General features: G+C 33.8%; 1 protein-coding gene across 1 annotated transcript; it reads left to right on the top strand.

The window, feature by feature from the left end:
- Window positions 1-286: 286 nt before the first annotated feature.
- Window positions 287-26378, top strand: LOC128225215 (uncharacterized). The gene is made up of 20 exons (XM_052935302.1): window positions 287-418; window positions 1389-1496; window positions 2317-2398; window positions 4654-4705; window positions 4870-4977; window positions 5635-5683; window positions 9232-9290; window positions 11115-11150; window positions 11381-11433; window positions 12048-12108; window positions 12690-12761; window positions 14796-14852; window positions 15205-15401; window positions 16033-16078; window positions 17150-17215; window positions 17971-18030; window positions 18433-18515; window positions 19547-19613; window positions 21826-21850; window positions 22990-26378. Exons 1-20 carry the CDS (start codon window positions 382-384, stop codon window positions 23022-23024), a joined length of 1353 nt encoding a protein of 450 aa, XP_052791262.1. The 5' UTR covers window positions 287-381; the 3' UTR covers window positions 23025-26378.
- The last annotated feature ends 746 nt before the right edge of the window (window positions 26379-27124 follow it).

Below are 27124 nucleotides of genomic sequence, written 5' to 3'. Positions count from 1 at the left end.
CATTTTTACGTGTCATAGTGATGTCCGCTCTTTTGCTTTGCATGACTACAGGTAGACGGATGTGTCATTGTCTCTTTTTATATCCAGCTCTTAAAATAGTTGGAGGCACTGTTTCGGAGCCTTGCAACCATATAACATTTCTGTAACAAAGTGAACATTAACTTTGATTGTTTAAGACAATGCAAATTTGTGTTGGGATAATTTACCCTTGTTTTTGGAGAGAGCGGCAATATCCGATCTTGCCTAGCTTCGTCAGTGATTTATATTGGTTGGCTGTATCCTCCAAAATGGCGTCCCCCATATAAATTTACGCAAACATTTTATTTATTAGCGTTTTTAGCTATACTGTGTTCATTTAAACGTGTTATATATGTTCAAACAATGTCTGTTTCGCATCCACTTTTGAAGAAGTTGAAAGGTATATTAATCGCTTCAAAGCTTGCTGACAATACAGCGAATTTTAAAGTAGCATAACAAACGGAATATAGTAATTCGGACATACTTTTTGGAAAGTCAATCCCAGACATCTAAGAATTGAATCGTATTGTTCGTATTATATGAATCTTTGAATGCTTGAATGCTTAAATTCGATTTTGCATACCCACAGATCTTGTTAGCACATAAACTCAATACAAATACAACTCACTCTTTAATTATTATTGATACAGTAGTACATAGTTCAGATATTCACATGTTTCGATCTGTTTTTATTGTTATTATATATAAAGTCTTTAAGATAAAATATGTTAATGACAATTAAGGTCTAATCTCAAACAGTGGATATTTGAAACATTATTTACCATACATTTACAATAATTGAGACTACTGTAGAGTGCAGCAATGAAATAAACAATGACCGTTTTAACACCAAGCAATTCTTTTAAAAATGGGATTTTAGCTCAAGAGCAATGGAAATGTGTGTGCTGCACCCTGGCCTTCTTTGGTAGAACCTTTTGCTTACATGGAGTCCAGCATGTGCACCCTAATGCCTTTATAGAATTAAATACCTTTAAAGCTGCACTCTCACAGATTTACAATTTTTAAATATCTGCAAACCAGTGGTAAAAGACTGCTGACAAAAGATCAGAATGCAGATTTTCACATTTCTGTTAAAAATTATTGCTTTATGGCTAAAAGCGTAACAAATGGAAAAATGCATAAAACATCAATTTTTGAGCTTATACAAAATTCTGTGATTTAATTTTCACTGGTTTACATGCATTTTCACGTAAACTGGTTCGTTCCAAGACAAGAAATAAAACAAGTTGTCAAAACAGTCAATCTGTGAGAGTGCAGCTAAGAAGTTATTTATTTTGTTTTCATTAACACTTATGAATATAAATACATTCAGACTTAAACATATTATTGTTATTGAAACCTTTTTTCAGCATTTGTGATTGCCCTAAGATCAAAGGATGAGCCAGTAAAGGATTCCCACCAGTTATTGCTGCCACTTTGTGAAACTATAGAGAAAATATTCCTGCAAGGGCTTAAAGGTTTGACTTAAGATTTTGTTTCCATTTGTTACAGATTAAAATGTAAAGCAGTTGTAGTAAAATTAATGCTTAAAGTGACACTCTTATTTAAAATCAATACATACACATGTAAAACAAACATAAATTTTAAATGTTACATCCTCAACTACTTACTAAATAATGCATTTATGGAAAATATTAGTTACTATTAACAATATTATAACCATCATGTATTTAATAGCTGAAAAGGCAAAAATATTAAATGATTGGTGAATGCTAAAAGATTTACTGCAATCTACTATTGTCTCATAAGGTAGAAATACCATAAATAATCTCAGTATCCTTCTTAAGCATCATTGTTTTCGACATTGGTTTATCCATTTTGGTATATTAAAACAATTGTTTTAGATGTGTTAATTCTTATTTGGGAGTAATAATGCATCATTTAGGGGGCGATTTCAATTAAAATCTTTAAAAAAATGATTATCTTAGTTGTAAATTGAATTGATCTTAGGCGACTATAAATTAATTGCTAGATTTTCATCACCTCTTTATTCTGCTGCCCGTTTAATTTTATTAACTCTAATAAAATTATTGAACTGGCTCTGTTTTTCTGAAGTGAGCGATAAAATATGCAGATCTTTTACTATCTTCTGCTTAATGTGTACTCATTTTCAACAACATCTGTTTTTCTACATGTTAAATTTCTGCAAGCTTCCTATACAACCCTCGTATATATAAGGTCTAATAAGGTCTAAGTGGTCTTATTGTTAATCTTTGCTGTACATGTATATTTTTTTATTTTATGTGTTTGATTCATAATCTTTATTTTTCCCTTTAGCCACCAATTCCTGGTTTGGACAGCCAAAGACTGAGTATTGGGCATGGATCTCCAAAATACCTACACTACCCGATCACAAGAGGTATTAATTATTACCTGATGCCCTAAATAAATGTAATTCACTATTTTCGACTGTTTCACAAATAGTAATGAACAATTCAATGTTTTGAACGCGTGAGGCTACATTATAGGTACGTCATGGGTTTTACTGAGATTCTAAAAATACACTGCATATTGTTTTAACTCTTGAATTTCCAGTATTGGTTTTGTAATTTTAATTGGTTCACGGAGAATACCGAAGAAATTTCAAGCGCTCAATCGTCTTTATGATATTGATGTTTGTTGTACAACTTCATTATATTTGCTTTACAAAAGTATTTGTCATTTTTTGTGTTTGAACAAAGGTAATTAGGTATTAAACCAGTTGTTGCATAGGCCTTGGTGTCGGGGATGACATTCTGAACTGTTGCCCTTGGCCTTTCCGCCTTGGGACAACAGTTCAGAAGACATTCCCTCCACTCCGGGACAGCAGTTTTGACTGTTACACAAAAACCCATGCAACAACTGTATAATGTCATAGCAATGTCAGTCATACACTTTCATGAGGTTGCCAATAGGCTTTTGTAACCACATTCAATTATTTTATTAATAGTCTTTTGGGAAATGTTTAAGGCTTAAGAATACCAAAGGCTGAAGATACTATTTTGAACTCTTTCAAAGAACGAGACAAAGTATAGTTTCACCTGCTGCGTAAGGGCTAGCAGCATCCATTTAAGGAACAAATTGCGGGATCAATGTCATTATCGGGGTATGAACGCAATTGGGCTGGTCAAAGTGTGTGGAGTCCGAAGACTCCACGCATTCTTTGACCAGCCACATTGCGTTCATATCCCCGATAATGACATCAATCCCGCAATTCATTACTTATATTTACACCAATTGTGCATTCTTTCATTCAAGAATTGTAAAAAAAATACTTTATTTCATTTTAGAAAACCTTTCAGTAATCCTTTCTTACCCATTCTGTAAATAGAACGACCTGACGGTAACCGGAAATGTTTTATCAAATGATGTCACGATAACGCGTGAAAAGATCAACCACTTGAAATCACTTTTAAACGTAAAATTGAAACACTTTTGGCAACGATACATTTAACATATCATAATTTAACACATTTTAAAATGTTTATTTATATTTTACGGCACCAGCTGACACAATACAAACAATAATAAGATAAAAAATGTTCATGTATATTGTTATGCGATGAATTGCGATCCGAACATATCCGAAGATGTTGCGTTTATCAATTGATAAACGCAATTGCCAAAGGCATTTCATTTAGGGAATGGAAGTTGAGGTGTAAATATTATGATGCTGGATCAATAGCTTGAGAAGCTCATGTCCAATCATAGACAAATTTGGTCATATCCTTTTAGTCACCTGAGGTCCTTTGATTATATAAATCATTTAAATTGGTATTGTCCAAGCAATAAATTCAGAAGCCTTTGTCCAATCACCACCAAATTTGGTCCGAATTTGTATCAGCATGATATCTAGGTCAAGTCCGATGACCAGCCATATTGCCTGATTCACACAAGAGTAATCGCCCCTTAATTATAGAAATAACCTTATATTGATCTTGTCCTATCAATAACCTTAAACTGCTTTGTCCAATTGTCACCAAATTTGGTCAGAATGTGTATGGCCAGAATATCTTGGTCAGGAATGCTAACAAGCAACGTGACCTCAGTCTCTCTTGAATGATGACCCTTGAATTGCATAGGCTGTATTTACATTGTCTGCTCTCGAAATTTGGCTTATATACAAATGGTTATCATCAAACTTGGTGACATTTAAAAAGGGTGGGCATATAACAGTTGGTGCTTTTGTTAACCAGGTTTCACATAGTGAAATGGATGAACTGGTTATAAGGATGACGAACGTCGTTGTTCGGGCGGGCGGCGTCAAACTCACCTATGAAACTGAATAACTTAAGTTAGGGTTAAGTTAGGGACCCAACTTGGTCTTTAGGATGAGTTTATGGATACCTTTCATGTGATTGCGTTTGGGGTCCCTATGGTCAAGGTCACTGTTACTAAAAATAGAAAAACAGACACAGGCGGAAGTTCTTCTGTTAAACATTGGGAACCTGGTTTCGTCGCATTGCGGCGTTTCTTGTTTTGTATTTAAATACAGACTCAAATTATAATAATCCCTTTTTATTGTTGATATATCCACATAATATATAGTATACATGAACTGTAAGCTAAACATAATTTTGCATAATCATACAATGAAATAGTTTTATAGTAATGATGTTTGATGTTGTTTTGCAGGTGTCATCCATTTCTGGCGATGAGTGTTTCTGCTGTGAAGAAAAATAAAAAGGTACCAAACATCATTGCTTGATTAGAGGAATAAAGAGGTTTTTCTCAAAAATAAAGGTTTTCCTTCGACAAAATCAGAAAATTTAAAGTTATTTTGCAAAATTGAAAGTATTTTTTAAAACTAAAACATTTTTTTCCCAAAACAACAATTTTTTACTTTTATAGACTCGCCATGATGTTGGTAGAGGCAGAAACTTCATGAGGACTGCCCTCGTGAAAAAGGTGTTGACTGGAGTCACAGACATCATGAAAAACAATTTCGACTTTAGAAATGTAAGCATGGGTCTGTAATATAATGTAAATTGTCATCATTGTAAGCTTTTTATTGCAGGCTCAAAATTTCTGTACCTTACAGGTAATGGAAACTTTGAAAGTCTTTTTAAGTATAAGAGGGTGAACATTCTTCAGCTCGTTTGTTTTTGGAATAAAAAAAAATCGAGTTACCCCCGGTATATTAAATGTCAAAGCTATTGTGTCGATGTCAATGCAGTTCAGCAGCCATGCAAGTATTTAAACCATGGCAAGGGCAGTACGGCATATTTTAAGCAGTCAATGTTGCACAGCATATGAAAACGTCTGGTCTCATTAAAAGAGGCGTACAAGGCTATTGTAAGGAATTTTCAAAAGGCCCGGGGTCAAATTCTGGGACGTTTTTGGCAATTTTCCGGACGTATAATACGTCTACGTCCGCTTATTGAAACCCCTGGCCTGAGTTAAAATAATTGTTCAAGATATTTGAATGAAACCTGGTACACATGTTGCCAGAACTCTGGCTATAATTGTTATTGTATTATGCACTTTTCCAATGAAAATAAATGGAGAGCATTGGCGTTCGCTAAGCAGCATTACTGCTAAATTTGGATGTGAAGTCCATTAATATAAAAAAATGATCTGACAGAAACTTATTTAGCTGTAAACATTTTTTTTCAGACCTGGTATTATTCAGGAGGCTCAATATTGGGAGATGAAATATTGTTAGGTAAGAAATTTACTTATTATTATTTTGTTATCATTACTTTGTACGTGGGTAAAAATGGCAGACGGACGCAGTCAATAAAGGTTTACAAAATGCACGATCCTGAAAGTTCTGTTTTAACATGTATATCAATTTGGAAACAAATGTTTGGACCAATAAATTACAAGTAAGACTTTTATTAACCAGGTTTTCACATAGTGAAACCTGGTTATTAGAATGGCGAACGTCGTTGTTCGGGTGGGCAGGCGGCCGGGCGGCGTCAAACTCACCTATGAAACTAAATAACTTTAGTAAGGGTTGACATATCTTGACCAAACTTGGTCTATAGAAAGAGTTTATGGGTACCTTTCATGGGATTGCCTTTGGGGTCCCTAGGGTCAAGGTCAAGGTCACTGTTACTAAAAATAGAAAAACGGTTGAAACTGAATAACTTTAGTTAGGGATGACATATCTTGACTAAACTTGGTCTATAGGAAGAGTTTATGGAGACTTTTCATGGGATTGCGTTTGGGGTCCCTCGGGTCAAGGTCACTGTTACTAAAAATAGAAAAACGGTTGAAACTGAATAATTTTAGTTAGGGTTGACATATCTTGAACAAACTTGGTCAATAGGAAGAGTTTATGGATACCTTTCATGGTATTGCGTTTGGGGTCCCTAGTGTCAAGGTCAAGGTCACTGTTACTAAAAATAAAAAATTGGTTGAAACTGAATAACTTTAGTTAGGGATGACATATCTTGACTAAGCTTGGTCTTTAGGAAGAGTTTATGGAGACCTTTCATGGGATTGCGTTTGGGGTCCCTAGGTTCAAGGTCAAGGTGACTGTTACTAAAAATAGAAAAACGGTTGAAACTGAATAACTTTAGTAAGGGTTGACATATCTTGACCAAACTTGGTCTATAGGAAGAGTTTATGGATACCTTTCATGGGATTGTATTTGGGGTCCCTAGGGTCAAGGTCACTGTTACTAAAAATTCAAAAATGGTTCAAACAGAATTTCTTTAGTTAGGGTTGACATTTCTTGACCAAACTTGGTCTATAGGAAGAGTTTATGGATACTTTCATGGGATTGCGTTTTGGGGTCCCTAGATTCAAGGTCAAGGTCACTGTTACTAAAAATAGAAAAACAGTTGAAACTGAATAATTTTAGTCAGGGTCTACATATCTTGACCAAACCAGGTATAAAGGAAGAGTTTATGGATACTTTTCATGGGATTGTGTTTGTTGTCCCTAGATTTAAGGTCAAGGTCACTGTTACTAAAAATAGAAAAATGGTTGAAACTTAATAACTTAAGTTAGGGTTGACATATCCTGACACAACTTGGTCTATAGGAAGAGTTTATGGATACCTTTCATGGAATTGCATTTGGGGTCCCTAGGTTCAAGGTCACTGTTACTAAAATTTGAAAAATGGTTCAAACTAAATTTCTTTAGTTAGGGTTGACATTTCTTGACCAAACTTAGTCTATAGGAAGAGTTTATGGATACTTTCATGGGATTGCGTATTGGGGTCCCTAGATTCAAGGTCAAGGTCACTGTTACTAAAAAAAGGAAAACAGTTGAAACTGAATAATTTTAGTCAGGGTCTACATATCTTGACCAAACAAGGTATAAAGGAAGAGTTTATGGATCCTTTCATTGGATTGCGTTTTGGGGTCCCTAGATTCAAGGTCAAGGTCACTGTTACTAAAAATAGAAAAACAGTTGAAACTGAATAATTTTAGTCAGGGTCTACATATCTTGACCAAACCAGGTATAAAGGAAGAGTTTATGGATACTTTTCATGGGATTGTGTTTGTTGTCCCTAGATTTAAGGTCAAGGTCACTGTTACTAAAAATAGAAAAATGGTTGAAACTTAATAACTTAAGTTAGGGTTGACATAACCTGACACAGCTTGGTATAAAGGAAGAGTTTATGGATACCTTTCAATGGATTGCATTTGGGGTCCCTAGGTTCAAGGTCACTGTTACTAAAAATAGACACAGGCTGAAGTTCTTCTGTCAATCATTAAAAACCTGGTTTCGTCGCATTGCGGCGTTTCTTGTTTTATTTTTTATGCTAAATTACTATTGACAATACTTTGTTATCCCCCGCCGAAACGAAGATTTCGGGAGGGGGATATTGTTTTGGCGTTGTCCGTCCGTCCGGTACCATATCTTGGTAGGCATTGATCAGAAAATGTTCAAACTTGGTCAAAAACTAGGTCACTAGGCCAAATCTTAGAAAAATCTTTGGAACATACTAGAGGCATTATACATGGTCAAATATTCATTAAACTTAATCAGAATGTTTTCCTTGATGAACTCTTGGTCATAAATAAAACTGGGTCACATATGATCGAAAATTAGGTCACTAGGTCAAATCTTAGAAAAATCTTGTCCAGAACCATATCATGGTAATTATTGGTCAAGTTATGTTCAAAATTGGTCACGATGTACCCCTTGAAGAAATATGGATCACTTAAAAAAGTGGGTTACATGGGGTCAAAAACTAGGTCACTCGTTAAAATCTTTGGAACATACTAGAGGCATTATACATGGTCAAATATTCATGAAACTTAATCAGAATGTTTTCCTTGATGAAATCTTGGAATTATTTGAAACTGGGTCACATATGATCGAAAATTAGGTCACAAGGTCAAATCTTTCAAAAAACTTGTCGAAACTATTTTATGGTGGTGATTGGTCTGATTAAGTTCAAACATAGTCAGAATGTTCTTTTGGGTTAAATTTCGACTGTGTGTGTCATATGGGTCAAAAGCTAGGTCACTAGGTCATATCTTACAGAAATCTTGGGAACACTCTAGAGTCAATACATCTGCTCTAATTTCCATGAAACTTTATCAGAATGCCTCAATAAAATCTTGGAATAGTTTGAAACTAGTAGGTCATGTGGGGTAAAAAATGAGGACCCTAGGTCGAATCTTAAATAAACCTTGTGGACACTCTAGAGGCTATATTTTTTGCAATATATCTGGACTAATTGTCATGAAACTTGATCAGAATGTTAGCCTTGATATAATCTTAGATTAGTTTGGAACTGGGTAACATGGAGTCTTAAACTAGGTTTCTTGGTCAATTCTAAATGTTACATTATATACAATATTTTTTTTATTTCAAACAGTTGCAATCAAACTCAAACGCATATATATATATATATTTCACCAACAATTGATTTCCATTCCTTGACTTAGCCCAATCAGGCGGGGGATATCAATTCAACGAATTTGCTTGTTTAACTTGCAATGGCTGTCCGCTAAGCGCAGTGGTCAGCGCTCTTGATTCTCACAAAGGCAACCAAGGTTCGATTCCCGACCTGGGCGCATGTTAGTTCTTTGGGTACTCTGGTTTCCCCCACAACACAAGACCACACTCTCTTGAACATTGTGCCAATGAGAGTGGCCAAGTATAAGTTATGATAACTTTCTTTACAATCATTGTTAAATAAATAATGTTTACCGTAAACTATCTTACAATACCTTCTAAATGTACAATTGAGGAAACCCCCAAAGAGTATTGATTACCGCCAGTGTTTATTTTTGCTTATTGCAGAAATCTTTTCGTCACTTCTCTTGGAACTTCAGCCCATTGAATTCAAGCTCCAATTAAAGGTAAGGCTACAGCATTATTTTTTAAATTATTATAAATAATTGATATATTTGTCCTGATCAATCATATTTTTATTTTCCCAACTAAGTATTTATATTATGTATATAAATATATATTACCCGTTTTAGTCTCCTGGAAAGTGTCAGACACATAATCATATAACTAACGTGTTTTTATGATGTTTCTTCCCCAAAAAGATAACATTTTGGTCAGATTTATATGTTTTTTTGTGTAAAATAAGTGATTACTTAAGAAAACAATTTTTTTAGGCTTTGTCTTAAAATTGTGTGGAAAAAAATTTGATGAACAAATTATAAGTTTATGGTGGCCTTTTTAAGGTGAAGTTTTAGTAGACAACAATTGTATACTTTAACACTCCTTTTGACCTTCTTTCTTATTTTTGAAGCTTCAGCAATAAAATTTTGACCATGTGTATAATTTTTGAAACAAATACCAATGTTGTGCTTGGATGACCTTTACAACTACATCAATTGACAATTATGTCTCCCCCTCTCTGGGGGAGACATATTGTTTTTGCCCTGTCCGTCAGTCCGGTAGTCCGTCAGTCCGTACATCACACTTCGTTTCCGATCGATAACTGGAAAACCGCATGACCTAGGATCACCAAACTTGGTAGGGAGGTTGGTCGTGAGGTGTAGAGGATCCCTATTGTTTTTGGGGTCACTAGGTCAAAGGTCAAGGTCGCGGCGACCCCCAATATAAAAAACATTTCTGCTCAAAATCTTGAGAACGGTTTGACCTAGGTTCACCAAACTTGGTAGGGAGGTTGGTCATGAGGTGTAGAAGATCCCTATTGTTTTTGGGGTCACTAGGTCAAAGGTCAAGGTCGCGGCGACCCCCAATGTAAAAAACATTTCTGCTCAAAATCTTGAGAACGGTTTGACCTAGGTTCACCAAACTTGGTAGGGAGGTTGGTCGTGAGGTGTAGAGGATCCCTATTGTTTTTGGGGTCACTAGGTCAAAGGTCAAGGTCGCGGCGACCCCCAATATAAAAAACATTTCTGCTCAAAATCTTGAGAACGGTTTGACCTAGGTTCACCAAACTTGGTAGGGAGGTTGGTCATGAGGTGTAGAAGATCCCTATTGTTTTTGGGGTCACTAGGTCAAAGGTCAAGGTCGCGGCGACCCCCAATGTAAAAAACATTTCCGCTCAATATCTTGAGAATGGTTTGACCTAGGTTCACCAAACTTGGTAGGGAGGAAGTACAAATTTCATGTCCATCATTGATTATTTCTCACCTACGACCACACAATGGGGGAGACATGCGCTTTTTCAAAAAAGCAATCTCTAGTTCTCAATCACATTTTAATCCCTAGTGGCATTGCCTTTAATCAACAAACTCATTCATTCTCATAAAAAAAAAACATTTAAACTTTCACTCAGGTAAGCAATTTAGGGCCATCATGGCCCTCTTGTTTTAAATTGATTAACATAAAGAAGAAGACAACAAAAGCAATTGTTTTGTTTTGTTACCAAGGTCGTACACATTTGTGGTGTTGTCACATTCCTTGCTCCCTCATACACAGTCATTTGATAGAAATGAACTCCTGCTTTGGTGTCATATGACCTGAAATACATTTAGTGACATTTAACCTAAAAAAAATCAGATTTATCAAAGGGGTAACTCCTGCCAACGATCTAGCATAAAATAACTATTCATTACTGCAGTTTTAAAATGTCAGAAAATCTTGAAAGACCTAAATAGCTATGTATTTCAGGTCATGTGACACTAAAGCAGGAGTTCATTTCTATCAAATGACTACGCCTGAATAGTGACTTTAGAGCTTACATGATCATATTTCAGAACTCAAGCTTTCTGGACATAACCTGGGAATTACCAGTAAGATTTTGCTTGATATTGAAAAAAGTGTCTTAAAGTTTTCAATACTTTAGTTTATAACTTACAACAGTAAAAATTATACAATTAAGAATATAAAGGATTTAAGTATAATATATTGTAGAAAAATCTCTCTTATTACCTTTACAAACATTAAAGTCACATTCAGTGGTACCGGTATGTAGTATGATCCCTGTTTTATAAACAAACGTGACATTGCTGATCATTTTCAGGTCTATAAACAATACGAGCTCGTTCCCTCGGATGATTTGGGTCTAGATATCAGGTAAATGTCAATACTTAACATAACATACAAACATAAATATACACATTATGGGAACCATGCAAGATGGATGTATCTTCCTCTATTCTTATATGGAGTTATGTCCATCTTGGGCTCAGGACTCGCTGTGTTAGTCTGTGATTCCTGTTAAGAAATAAATGTTTGTTTATGTATTTGATTCAATCTATTTAATCCAGTATTATCTATTGAAGATTTAATTTGAAAAGATTTGATTCCTTAATTGTATATGACAAGAATATGTGACTTTAAAAAGAGATTGCAATTTATTATATCATCCATTTTACAACACAAAAGATGGTATTGTCAAAGCTTTGGTGTAATTGTTGTCAGTGATATCAAAATCATAAAAAAACTTCAACCTTTGCCATAAATGAAAAACAATTAAACATATTCTTACTTTGTAAACATGTTACCAAAAATGAAACCTGTATAGCAAGGCTGATCTGCCTTTAGAAATAGTAAAGATATGACCTTGACCGACTTGGAGAAACACAACAGATGACCTTAGTGTCACTACTAAAAAAAAATATTATACATTACTAAACACACCAATTTCCATCGTGAACATGTATTATGGTTGTATTTTCTTGTTTCAGGACTGTGAAGGGTTACCCACTGATCACACAGGTTGATGCTAACAGCGTAGCAGGGGAAGATGTAAGTTGCTCTTGCAGGCACCTACAGTTGAACCCCACTGGCTCGAACTCCTAGGAACCGGCGAAAATAATTCAACCTCTGAAAATTTGAGCCAAGCAGGAATGCTAACCTTCAGTTTAAAGAAATGGTCCTTACCATCCAGTTTGAACCAACAAGGGATTTGAGCTAAGCGAGTTCATGCCTTCGGGGTTTGACAATATTTCTAAGTAGAAATATTATATATTTGAAATAACAGTTTGATTGGCCCAATAAGGATGTATATAGAAAAATGACAGGTTTTCTTACTCACCCTTAATTCCTCTTTGTAAGTTCTATACTCAAAAATCACACTCTAAAAAAACAGTTATTTTTTGGTTTGGTTAAAGTTTTTGGTTTGGTTAAAGTTTTTGGTTTGGTTAAAGTTAGCCAAAATGTTTATTGATAATGGTCAATATGTATCCAATTTTTCCTATTGACTAAACAAATAATTCAAATGTACAAAATAGTCTAAGAATAACATGTGGACTACTTATTTAAGTTTGAAACGAATGGCTGCAATTCTTAACATGCCTGTGTATTTTCCAATATGAATTATCCCCTAGAACAAGGTGATGGTTGGAGATGTTCTCGACGAGATGTGTGGGGACTGTCTGCGAGGTGTCGGCAAAAGTGGGGTAAGTTTAGTCTGGGAATATTCAGTTTTTTTGTAGGGGTTTGATTTTCTATTTTTTTTTTATTTAAACAATCTGGGGCCATATTCATAAACCACCTTACTAGTGAGATATTTTTACTCTGATCATCTTGAATATTGTCTATGGTACTTTTTATAAAATTTGGTCATATGCATGTATTATTTAGACCATTTTCATATTTTTTATATACACTCTATGTTAGTTTGTTTAAAGAATTCAACTTGGAAAAACAGCAATGTTCCACTAAGTTGAAAATTTAACCAAAGATGCTAAGCGAATACAGCACCAGTTCGCAAAACGAAATCTTTACAATTTTTATTTTGCGGAAGATTTGATTTTGATGTTATTTTAATCCTTGCAAGACTGACCAAAATAAACAATCGTGAAGATTTAGAACCTTGCAAAATTAGCCAAATTTAACAAGATCTTTCGAAATTACCTTTCAAAAATGGCCCAAACCATCAAGTCTTTAAAAAGAACATAATAAACAAATTGCAAAAATACACTAAGATTGGCCAAAATAAACAAATCCTGAAAAAAATAAAATGAAATTGAAAACTGTATCTGCAGTAAACAGAATACTAGCATTGCATTTATGGCCTGTTTTTGATTGTTCCCAGAATAATAGCTGACATTACCTTGGTTTGTTTCTTTCATGCTTTTGGATGAAATATGGTTATCAGTGAAATAACAACAGTGAAAATATGAATTTGATATATGATATTTACTTCAAAATAAGGAGTGAAAATATCAACTTTCAGAACTACTTTTAAAATTCATTGTAGTTACTTCCCCTTGATCAAAACAGAAGACTTCACTTTGAACCAGAAAATGTTGGCAACTTACCCTTTATTAGAAAAATGGTTACCCCGTTTTTCAAAAGTTTTCTTGATCTTGAGGCTGAATATTTGAACATTTGCTTTCATACCAAACAAATTACAGACGAAAACAACTCTTCGAACATAAATACAATTTATATCATTGTTCAAATATATTTTGAACTGTTTTACGCTGTAATAAGTAATACGAACTTCCCGGAAAATTCACAAAACAATTTACTGATTTACTGATATTTTTTTACCCCACCCATGCCTCAAAATTAGTCAGCAAACTAGTGTGGTCCTCATCATTTACTGGAAATCAAACTGTCTTCAAGCAAAACAGCCTGGCCTCTGACAGTAAGATGACTGAATATCCATGTATATCCATGTATCAAGAAACACACTCTAAAACTAAGATAAATGTTTTATATCAAATGATTATCTGCAATTGTTTTGCTAACACATTCAACCTTTCAAATTTTCATTCAATAAATGGCAGCGTAGTTATTTGGTTATGTATTCATGCCCCACTTAAAATAAAAGTGTATCTGGGTTTTTTTGGGAACATAGATGCACTAATAAAACTTCATTGATATCAGAGAACTTTTTCTCAACAAACCGTTATAAAAAAAATGACAGCTATGTCATCTGCTATTATATATATATATATACAGAATTTGCATGAGGGGCATCCCATGGGTTGCGGCGTAAAAATCATCCTTTTCAAAAAGTGGGTAATTAAAAAAATAAATTAAAATACTAATAAAACTCCGAAAATGAGCATGAAAGAAACAGAAAAAACATGATCATAGAAAACCTATAAAAGCATAAAACTAAAAACATACATTTTTCTATGACACTCGTAATTGTACACTGAAATAAACAAATATCCTCTATATTTTTAACATCAAATATAGCTTGATTAAGGAAAAAATGTTATTTAGAAGTTATCTCTTTAGCTTCAAGTCTTGTCTGTTTACCGGTATTTTGGAAGAAAAAGTATAGTCAAAGCCTAGTGCCTATTACTCAAAACCTGTTTAATGTATTCAAATGTAGCAAGAGGCAATAAGCTCATGTAGAGCAAGGCCCACGACTCTGTTTATAGTTATTTTTGTGTTATGCCCCTTTTTGGACTGAATTTAAAACAGACATGGGTTGGGGTTGACTCCATTTATAGTTGTTATTTGATTTCCAGGTATATTTCATCTTTAACCAACATGAAAACCAGCCAATTCAGCTCTGTGTTATCAAGGTAATGTTCTTTTACGTTTCATTTTTAGCTTGTGTGTGTCTGTAGGACATAGCCCATATTGTTATAGGCCCTGTGTCATTGTTTTAACATGGCACGTGTGCAACATGTGGGTGTAGCTTGTGATGTTCTATATCTTCAGTGCCAAGAAATATGTAACAATTTAAGGGTTTGGGAAGTGGGAAGGTTAGCAGCTCACTTAACTGCCCCCCCCCCCCTTTTTCTGTTTTGGTTTGTTCACTAATAAGGTGCGATAGGATTTTGGACACCTGTTTAAACAGGTGTATTTTGATAACTTATGTGCATCTTTCAACCATTTGTTTATTTTTGAAATATAACATTCATTTTCATACAGGGCCATTACAGTGATGGCAGTGTGTACGGACCAATCAGGAGGCTGCTTCAGACATGTGACATAAGTGATCTTTCCCCGGCCACGCCAACCTCCCCAGGCTCTACCCCCTGGGGGGAGATGGACCACAGACCCCCACCAGAGTCCTTGCTCCCAGAGGAGATAGAAGACGAGGTCCCTGTACATAACTCAGATGGCAGGTGAGGTGTTAGTAACAACAGAGCTTTTTCTGTCCATTTATGGAAAAAGACCCTAAACATATAGGAAAAGTTTCCATTGTAACATTTACGGATTTGGGAAGAATTTTCAAGCCTTTTTGTTATTTTTGTTTGTTTGTTTTGTTTTAAGTCATTCAAATCATTACTTTGGGCAAAATTTCTCTCTGAAATTTGTGTATTTTACCATGAATGTCACCTGAAGTGTTGATAAATGCATGTATAATTGTAAATAAACATTGTTCCGAATGAATTAAGCTTTCGGTCCCGATTTTATTTCTTCTTTGTTTAATTAAATTTTTTATCAATAGTCTGAAATCACTATTTCGAAGTTCAAATTACGGTCCAGTTTCAGTACTTCACACCTATTTATCAATCATTATTTCGAACTCGTTTATCTCAAAGTTTTCACACCACATGGCGATATATTACGTTATCAAGAATTCACCTGAACGCCGTCATTTTACATATAATTTTATAATAATTGTTTATTGAAATATCGTTAATCAAAAGTTTTTATCACGGTCTCGAAGACAGTGGATTAACACTGTTTAAATATGTGTAAAATATTGAAACTTTACGTATTTACTAATCTTCATTGTTCGGTCTTTCTCAGGGCCACTTACCAGACCACCTACCTTGGAAAAGTTTTGTTAGGGAAGGTAAGTGGAAAAATATATTGCAACTTGTAAGAATATATGGATTATTTAATAAGGTTAGTGTTTTATTGTATGCATCAATCAATATGAACATGGTCAGACTGGCTGCTGCCTGGTAATCGCTTGAATTTGATTATAAATGGCATTATATTAACAACAAACAAAACTGCTAAGTGTTCGAAATTATATTTTGTTTCTGGCACAGCATCTGTTTAATTTAAATTAACTGATGTACATTAAATCCATGATGCCTACTGCAGATTTAATAAAATAAGTGTTAAGGTAAATTTTAAAATACTGATTTTTTACTTAATATCATTTCAAACTCTAAATAAAGTTAGTAGTCAACTTCATATTTTGTCCAATGAGATTCTCAGAAGGCAGTATTTCTCAAGTATTCCAATATATTTATTTCAGTTAATCAGCAGTCAGCTGTAATTGATTTTAATTAGTTGAAGGGGTAGATATAAACAGTGGCTGGCCCAGTTTGTGGGTAGTTTACAAAATATTATGTAGACCACCAGTTTGATTTATCCATTATATATTTTACAACGATTGTGAAGGAAGCTATGATAGCTTATACAAAGTCACTCTCGTTGGCACGATTTTGTGCAAGAGTGTGGTCTTGTGTTGTGGTGGAAACAGGAGTACCTGAAGAAAACCCATTTGTCCGGTTTGGTGACCACTAACCAAACTCACATGCACCCAGGCTGGGAATCGAACCTGGGTCGCCTTGTTGAGAAGCGAGTGTAACCACTGCGCTGACCAGACAACCAGTTTATAGTTTACTAAGTTTATATTCAAACAAAATAGATGTTAATGCAACTTACAATCATTAACCATTACTTGGCCTGAGATATAGGTCATTTTAAAGTACAAGTAACAAAGTCAGGATGGTAGAGTGTGTTGCAGGTGTACTCCACAGAACTGATGATAAACAGGTCTCAAATCTGTTTTGTTTTAAGTCATTTCACTGTTTTCAGGATGGAAGAATGTGTTTCGGAGGTACTCCAAAGAACTGATAATAAACAGGTCTTAAATCTGTTTTGTATTTAGTCATTACACTGTTTTCAGGATGGTAGAGTGGGATTGATAGAGTATGGTGTCGCTGAGGTACTCAACATGACAGATAATAAACAGGTTTAACATTTATACTTATTATCAATCCTTTTATAATACAAGCATTTCATTGATTGCTAGTCTGATTTTAAGTGCTATAATATATATGATATATTCAGAATCTACTATTAATATGAAGCCATTTTGGGCCTTAAAATGATATATTCAGAATCTACTATTAATATGAAGCCATTTTGGGCCTTAAAAAATGCATTTGGTTCATGCTACCCCGACCCTTATTACGAAATAGGCATCGACCCTACCGTTTTTATTATCAGTTACAAAAAGTTAAAAAATATGTATTTGTATTTTTTAAGCACGTGTTTTAATATGTAGTTTAAAACCTTTAAAGCTTTTTAAAGAATATAACTCTAACTCAATTTTCCAATGATGTAAATAATGTTCATACAAAAAGGCTTATAAAAATATATATGTAAAAATCCTACCTACCCTATCTGAAAAGGATGTAACCCTAACCAAACATTATTACTTTTTTGTCCTTTGCATTTATTATTGACTTTGTAAACTACATAAATTGTGAAGTATGTTATTCAAAGGTAAAAGTAGGTTAATTTCAAGCTTTTCTGTCTTTTTGATGCGAAAACCCCAATTTATTTGGCATGTTTAAGTGTTCAGCACCAATAGTAATGTCATTGCTTAACTGTTAGCTGTTAAAGTCACTCTTAACTGGCTAAGCTGTTAGCTCTTTTATTTATATGTTAAAAATCACTAACCCAAACTGACACTAACAGACAAATAACATTTCCTTGATGCAGAATGTGATCTTGGAACTGGGAGAGAAGGAGGTGAAGGTCATAGACAGAGATACAAACGAGGTCAGTCCATTCATTATAATTAACAAATCAAATCTATGTCTCCAATGATCAGTACTTAAGTCAGTATTTGATACAATGTTTATTAGATTTTATGTACATGGCGTGCCAATAGCAACCATCTATGACAGTATATTTTGTAGCTGGTACAAATTTTTACATGAATAAAATTTAATATGGACCATTTCAAGGTTATCATATTTCTCTAGAAATTGATTGGTCATGGTAAGTATATGACCCTTATCAATTTTGAGGTAAAAGGTCATGGTGGAAGTGACCTTTATATTTAAATTATTGGGCGGAAGTGACATATTTGATTTGTTGAATTTTGAGAATGCTGAAGTTAAGGACATTTAAAAAGGCTTCTTTATCCTATTTTTATCTGTGTTTTTTTCTGTATTGCAGACTCTTGTTCACCACCTGTTCACTGAAATATCTGCATGTGGACGACGGACTGATGCCTTGAAATACTACGCATTTAATGCAGGGTAATTTGGACTTTGTTAATTTAAGATGATTTTAAGTCGATCATTCTTGTACCCCAGAGTGATGATGTATGCTCACTATTAGATTTATCATTATCAAACCTCTGATGAATAAAAATGAAGCTGATGTGTTGTTGGAGGAAAGTGTTGGGATAGATTTGGTTGCTTGCACACACTGTTCATTGGACAGAACTCAAAAACCATGTTAAATATTCGAAAGAAGCATGGTAGTCAGGTTGCCAGAGGTTATGCAATAAGCTTATGTATAGCAAGGCCCATAACTCTGGTTGATATTTCAATTTTAAGCTAACCACAAAGGATTTTTTGATATTTAAAAAAGTTGCCATCTAAGGAAACACCTAAAAATCCAGAACAGATTTTTTAAATGGTTGATTGCTAGAGATGAAGAAGTTTTACCGGTACATTTATTCGTGAAGCAGAAATCTTAACTTATAAGAGCTATGAGACCCTCTTATCAAAGAATAAATAAAATGCATTTTTTTAATCATTATCATTAAGAAGTTATTAAATACATCTCGAAATAAACTCAAATAATGTAGTGATAAGACAAGAATTTTTGAAATTTACAAGTAAAACTTTCAAAACACCTGTGATAATACCAAAATATCAAACTGAAATTCTTACTCTTATGGTATTTTGTAGTACATAGGAACACTCTTTAATCAGATGACCGCTAAGGGTATGTTGAGGCTTGCTTGTCTTTCTAGTCGGTCAAAAGATAGTTATTATATCAAGATAATTTAATAATTGTTTTAGCCTGAACTGACAATGCTTTCCATATGTCAATTCACTGTTTGAAAATATTTTATTGAACATAAATAATTCTTATCATACATTGCAACATTGTATGAAATTATATACATGATATATTGAATCGGATTAAAACAATGTCAAGTCATTAAAAATACTTCACAAAGTTCAGAAAAATGATGAGCTCAAAGTAAACAACTACCGGTAGATGTTTTAATATAAAAGAATTTAATGTGCATGCTAAAATGTGATTTTGTCTTTAGGGAGACATACTGCAGTCTTGCTCAGGAGTTTTACAGTCATGTGTTTGAGGCTACAACAGAGGAGGAGGTATATATCATGTTATTATATGCTTTCCAGTGGTTTATAAAGATTTATCAGTGAAATAAAAATGATAGGTCACTGTTTCAAACAGTGAAAACATCCAATTGATATTTTTCCCTGTTTTGAAATTTTAGCCCGCTCTCAGCTCCAAATCAAACACCAGCTACAGGCCCCAATATCACAAAAATACTTTAGTCAAATCTTAATCTCAGTCTCAACTCATTTTATTTAATAGCATCAAAAGTTATTAAGAATCATGCATGTTCCTACACCTTGTCAAAAGCGCATTATCTCATAGAATATGTTGATAAACTAGAACTCCGCGAGTCGGATGTGTCGCCTGACGAATTATTTACTGTCGACATTATAGCTGTTAGATTGGCATTTTATTCATTTATAGACAATGATGTTGCCATTTAACTTTCAAGTGTAGGTGGCATTTGAACCCTCAATCAGATATACCTACGGAATAAGTTTCAGGTTGAAACCTCCTATAGTTTACAAGATATGCCACGGACAAAACCTAAGCAAGAAATTAACAAAGGGCAATAACTCTAAAATATGGCAGCAAGAGTAACGGTTCTTGTGCACTGCACTTGCCCTCAATGAGATCTATCTAGCTATGAAGTTTCAAGTTGATACCTCTTATATTCTTCAAGATATGCCCCGGACAAAACTTTAAGCATGAAAATTAACAAAGGGCAATAACTTTAAAACTAAGAAAGCAAGAGTTACTGTTATTGTGCACTGCACTTGCCCTCAATGAGATATATCTAGCTATGAAGTTTCAAGTTGATACCTCTTATATTCTTCAAGATATGCCCCGGACAAAACTTTAAGCATGAAAATTAACAAAGGGCAATAACTTTAAAACTAAGAAAGCAAGAGTTACTGTTATTGTGCACTGCACTTGCCCTCAATGAGATATATCTAGCTATGAAGTTTCAAGTTGATACCTCTTATATTCTTCAAGATATGCCCCGGACAAAACTTTAAGCATGAAAATTAACAAAGGGCAATAACTTTAAAACTAAGAAAGCAAGAGTTACTGTTATTGTGCACTGCACTTGCCCTCAATGAGATCTATCTAGCTATGAAGTTTCAAGTTGATACCTCTTATATTCTTCAAGATATGCCCCGGACAAAACTTTAAGCATGAAAATTAACAAAGGGCAATAATTTTAAAACTAAGAAAGCAAGAGTTATTGTTATTGTGCACTGCACTTGCCCTCCATGAGATCTATCTACATATGAAGTTTCAAGTTGATAACTCTTATATTCTACAAGATATGCCCCGGACAAAACTTTAAGCATGAAAAATAACAAAGGGCAATAACTCTAAAAATATGGAAGTAACAGTTCTTGTGCACTGCACTTGCCCTCAATTAGATCTATCTACATATGAAGTTTCAAGTTGATACCACTAATAGTTTAGGAGATATACCCCGGACAAGCGAAATTGGGACGCGGATGCCGACGCCGCCGACAAAAGTAACCCCTATATGTCGTCTTTTCAGGCGACACAAAAACTATGGTCAGAATTCCAAAGAAAAAATATTCTACAGCATAAAATGTAATTGAGGACAACTCAATGTGTTTTAACAATTTCTCAATTATATATTTTGCTCTAGAATAAGTTTTCTTTGAAATATTGAAATATTCTATGAGACAATATGTTTTTTAAAAGAGTAAAAACATACAAGATTTTGAATCATGCTATGCTTTTATGTGTAAAAATGAGTTGAGACTGAGATAGAGATCTCACTTGAGTATGTTTGTGAAATTGGGGCCAGGGCTGGGAAACTATTTCAACAACGTCATTTCTGAAATGACATTACGTGTGCTTACAAATTGGCGCATTTTTTCGAAAAAAGTGTAATTTATTTACTTTAAAATCCAATTTCAGGCGTATAATAAAAAAAAATGTTTGTTTCAGTATAAATTAATATAGAAATGATCTTGATGATTATATCTTAAATCAACACATCACTGTGCCCTTATAATGGATGGCTTACCTTAAAAAAAAATAAAGATTTATACAAGAAACAATTATAAACATGCAGCTATATTCAACAATGTTAAAATGCTTTTTGTATTGTAGATGTAGGAAATTGCTTTTATGTTAATAATTGCTTTTATATTAATTTATTTCTCATGAAGTGTTTTGGCAATTTTTCTCATACTTGTATAATAACTTAATTGTTTCATCTATTTTCAGGCCAAGGTCATTTTGTGCACCATAGGTAAAATAGCATTTATTTGTTGGGAACTATTGTAAAATAATTTGATGGTAACTGGTGGGTTAACCTTAATTTGGCAAGTACATGATTAATGGCTTGAGTACCTAAAATCTCAGACCCAATATCACAAAAATACGTTTAATCTCAATATCAATTAAAACTAATTTTCCAAGGAAAGGCAAGATATGATTTGACATCTTGTATGTTTTTACTCTTTTTTAGGCATTTTCTTTTTCCAATAGAGCATGTTGATAGAAACATTTTGTAAATATTTGTATGAAACAAATTCTTAAGAAAAAGCATGAGTTGTACTCAATTACATTTTGTGCTGTAGAATATCTTTTCTTCGGAATATGGAAAAAAACTTCTGATTTTTTTTTAAATGGTTTACAGTTAAGAAAATAAATTAATGAAACCATTAGAGCAATTCCATTTAAACATATAACCCCGGGGGAAGGCACTTTTGAATTATGCCACCACCCTACAGAAGCAAATTTGCCCTTTTTGAGGTCCAAATTAGCCAAAAAAGACACCCACCCATATACTATTAAATCATTGCCTTCCCCATGGGGGTTATATGTTTAAATGGAATAGCCCTTAGAGTCTTGATTTTGGTACTCCACTTGTAATTTATAAATATTCAGTTTAATTTGAGAGCACTGTAAATCCAAATTTTAGGAATTTGTTAATCAATTTTATAATCATTTTGGTCAAATTCAGTGAAGTTTTGAAACTAAGAAATGTTATCATAAGGTCAACATGTTTTTAATAAATTAAATAATTACTAAAAAATTAATTTACTGGTCAGATTTAAGTAATTGTAAGATGACATGAAGTAACATTTTAATGATTAAGAATAGGCGGAGTGAGCAAATTGAATGAGCCATTCTTAATCATTTAAATGTTACTTCAGGTCATCTTACTGTCTTAGAATACAACTTCATTGGCTGACACATTGTCAACGCAAAATCTGATGTAGGGAATGTGTATCGGATGAGTGGCAATGGGCGGACCTTTAAATATTATAGAAAGTTGAAATTCTTAATGATAAAGCCTAGTACTTTATGATTGCTTTTCTGCAATTTCATTGGCTGAAAATGTAAGTTGTATTCTAAATAGTGTTATTTGTTTTTATATTTTAGCTCAAGGCTTTGACAGGACTCACCTGATGACGTGATTGGCTGCGGGTTAGAAATAAAAGAAATAGCATGGATTGCTTTTGGGCTAACATCACAAGACCTTGCATAACATTGTGTCAACAAGCCTAATTAGATGATAGAAAAAAATGGACAATTTAGGCTTGGTATATTTCTCCTGTTTTCATTGGTTGTGACATTGTCATGTGACAAGCGAAGAAACTTATATTCAGAAAATAATATTGAATAAAAATATATTACAGGGTTCTCAATAAGAGCAGCCTGCCGACCAAAACAGGCAGTTCAAATGACATTAAGGTCGATTTGAGACAGCTCAACCCAAACTTATTGAGAATCCTGATTATGTAGCGTTTTGTAGATCCATTAAAAAAATCAGAATTAGTATAACCGATACTATTAGAATATAATAAAACACTTTCAAATTGATGATATCGGTGTATATACTGTTATATGGATGACGTAGAGCGGTTTCAGTGAATATCACTTTTGATAGTCGATAAAACAGGATATATACTCCTTCACCAATCAATGACTGTATTTCTGTAGAGCTAAGACCACCACACCAAGTACCATTGTATGGATAAGTTTGATTAAGATTAAGATTAAGATCAAAATTCCTTGGCTCATTATCGCTTGGCTCGATTTCCTCGTTGGCTCAAACTGGATGTCAAGGACGGAATGTGTTGTGAGGCTCGAAATTGTTTGGCTGGTCCCTGGGACATCGAGCCAATGGGTTTTGACTGTATTGTTGTAATAACATGTTTTGCAATAGTTGATGTTTTTTTAAATTAAACCAGCACTGTTTAATATACTAACCTTAATTTAAAATACATATATTTATGTAAAAATTTCAACCACATGAATTGTTATGGGGAAAAATCAGGAAGAGATCATCATTTAGGGAATGACTTAAATTAACTGAACTCATTCTTTTTAGTATTTATAAATGAAACTCATAGAATTGTGTTTTCTTTCCAAGCATATTTTTGGCAAAAGTGTGCGTAAAGACTAAATATATAGATTTTAGCTCGGAGATTCCAAGAATAAGGAGAGCTATACTACTCACCCTAACTTTGGCGTCACACTTTGGTTAAGGTTTTGCATGTAAGCACCTTCAAGTCATTATCTCAGAAAATACATCATGTCTTGCTTTGAAACTTACACACAGACCCCCAACCATTAAACCGTCTTCATTAATCAAGTGTGATAACTCTATCTTGCATATAATTTTAAATTTTGCCCTTTTATTATTCAACATAGAAATTCTGGTTAAGGTTCTGCATGTAAACACATATCACTCACGCACTCGGGAACGACTTGATGTATTGCATTGAAACTTTAAACAAAAATGTATGATAGTTCTATCTTGCATATAATTCAAATTTTGCCCCTTTATAATTAGAGTTAGAAATTCTGGTTTTTCATTGAATCTAATTTTATAAAGATCCATGCTGGTTTAATTAAAACATTGCAATCCTTACAAAACTTAAAAGCGGTGTAATAGTTGAGTGGGCTTTCTCTGTGACAGCTCTTGTTAGTTAACTTTTTGGTCACTACACTTGCATATTTAAAGTCTTCCATATTGATATATACTCTGTCTTTGATTTTTACTCTTTCAAGCAGATTTATTTCCATAGAAGATTGTTCATACATTTAGTACTCTCAAAAAATACCAGCTTGTTATAGAAAAACAGACGAGTGTTAGCCTTTGATACTTGTGTTATAGAAAGGTCGTTTTTGAGATAATTGAAATCCATCATATTGATCCAACTTTAAATTTGTTTGTATTGTAAATAGATTATATAATATATTATACATACATGAATCTCAATATATTCTCATTTGATTAAATTTGTCTGTATTTGGAGTATGCTTATTTGGGGTTGTTGACAACTAACACATGCTCATTATTATGATAGCTAGATCAAAATGAGTAACTGCAGTGACTACTCATACATACAGAAGAAGTACTTTTGTGACCATATACATGGTATTTGTACTGAAAAATATTTCTGATAATATGACTGTGCTCGAAGGTTCCGTCTGTCATCCCCCATGCCATATGAGACCAACTCTAAAATAGTGCTATGTCTGATTGCTTTTATTATATAAATAAGGAAAACTGTGATAGAGCTCAACTGAATAGATACATGTATTATTATTTATAAAATATAAACTCTCTTTAAAAAGCGCTGTTTAAGAGGAACATTTTGATGTCAATGTTGATCTTAAATTACTACGCATCATGATGTCAGGAAATCGCTCGCTCTGGGGTTGTGCTCATTATACTGTACAATTTAAGTCAATCTTGTTGTCATACAACATTTGACTTCATTCACTCTATTAGTCAGTTATTAATAACAAGTAATCCGATTAGCTACATCGTTCTTAGATCCAATTAAGGGCAATATTGAATACCAGTCCGGTTTGGTAAAATGTAAAAGTCATGTTTTCTACATGGATTTCTACTTATTTAATAAATAGAAATCTTAATGTATACGAGAGAAATTAGCCTTGTTACCCGCATCCATATGTGCCCTCGGGTCGGATGTTTTTAACAGGACCGGAAACATATGATGTTTATTATTATTCAGCACACGGAATATAATTTAAAAAAATGGCCAGCAGTGTTCTTTCAACATTCCTGTTATTTGACAATAAGTCAGCATTATTCAGTAATAATTCCAAGAATTTTACACTAAAATATTTCATATTTGAATATGTATACCTTGCATTTAAGTAAGTAGATCCCCGTTGGCTCGAACTCTTTTGGCTCGAACTCTTTTGGCTCGAACTCTTTTGGCTCGAATTCCTCATTTGCTCTAACTGCATGTTAAAGACTGATTTCTTTATACTAAAGGTAAGCATTCCAGTTTGGCTCGTAATTTCTGAGGCTTGAGGTATTTCCACTGGTCCCTGGGAGTTAGAGCCGACGTGGTTTGACTAGTTTATTTTCAGCAATAAAATGTGTGTAGTTGTTATTGTTTTAACATTCCTATCTTTGTGTTTGTCAAACATGTATGTCTTTGAAGTTGGATATCTTTTTTGTGCCATACATGTATGTTTCAAACAATTAGCTGTTAAAATTTTATTTCTATTTTCTTTGAATTGTTCTTCAGAATATAGAGGTATTTGTTATGAACAATGTGATTCCTAATGTTGGTACTATTTATTTAATGTTTAGTGCAATTTGGGAAAATCCACTATTACTTTTTATATTTTATATAAGGTTGTTTTGTTTTTTCGTTATTTTTACATTGATGTTTTTTTCGTTAATTTTATATTTATTTTATGCATGTATTTTTTCCGGTTGTAGTTCAAATAACTTTGTTGAGGGAATACTACTAGACAGAAATATATACGTTTAAATCTTATTGGATGTTTGTTTTTTATCTTAAATTGCGGTTGTCATTGATCTGAGACCAGTTACAAAATTTTTTTGGCGTTCTTCTGACAATTTAGACTTTGCATCTAAAAAGGGTTGAATTTGATGTCATTAAACATAATATTAAAGATGGGTCACGGACATTACGGACCATAGACATTACAGACCAGACATAACGGACCATAGACATTACAGACCAGACATAACGGACCATATTTGGGGACATTACGGACCAAAGACATTACAGACCAGACATAACGGACCATATTTGGGGACATTACGGACCATAGACATTACAGACCAGACATAACGGACCATATTTGGGGACATTACGGACCATAGACATTACAGACCAGACATAACGGACCATATTTGGGGACATTACGGACCATAGACATTACAGACCAGACATAACGGACCATATTTGGGGACATTACGGACCATAGACATTACAGACCAGACATAACGGACCATATTTGGGGACATTAGGCAGGTGTGATATCAAAATGAGCTTTCATATACAAGTATATAGTAAAGTATGAAGACGATGGGGAGAATAAAGTTAAAAGATGTTAATAACATTATAAATCATGGTCCGTTATATTTCTCTAGATGGTCCGTAATATCCCCAGATATGGTCCGTAATGTCCCAAAATATGGTCCGTTATGTCTGGTCCGTAATGTCCCAAAATATGGTCCGTTATGTCTGGTCCGTAATGTCCCAAAATATGGTCC

This window comes from Mya arenaria, chromosome 2 (assembly GCF_026914265.1).
Source record: "Mya arenaria isolate MELC-2E11 chromosome 2, ASM2691426v1".
In the NCBI taxonomy this organism is placed as follows: Eukaryota; Metazoa; Mollusca; class Bivalvia; order Myida; family Myidae; genus Mya; species Mya arenaria.
The sequence above is the reverse complement of the archived record's forward strand: the minus strand, read 5'-3'. Positions and strand labels throughout refer to the sequence as shown.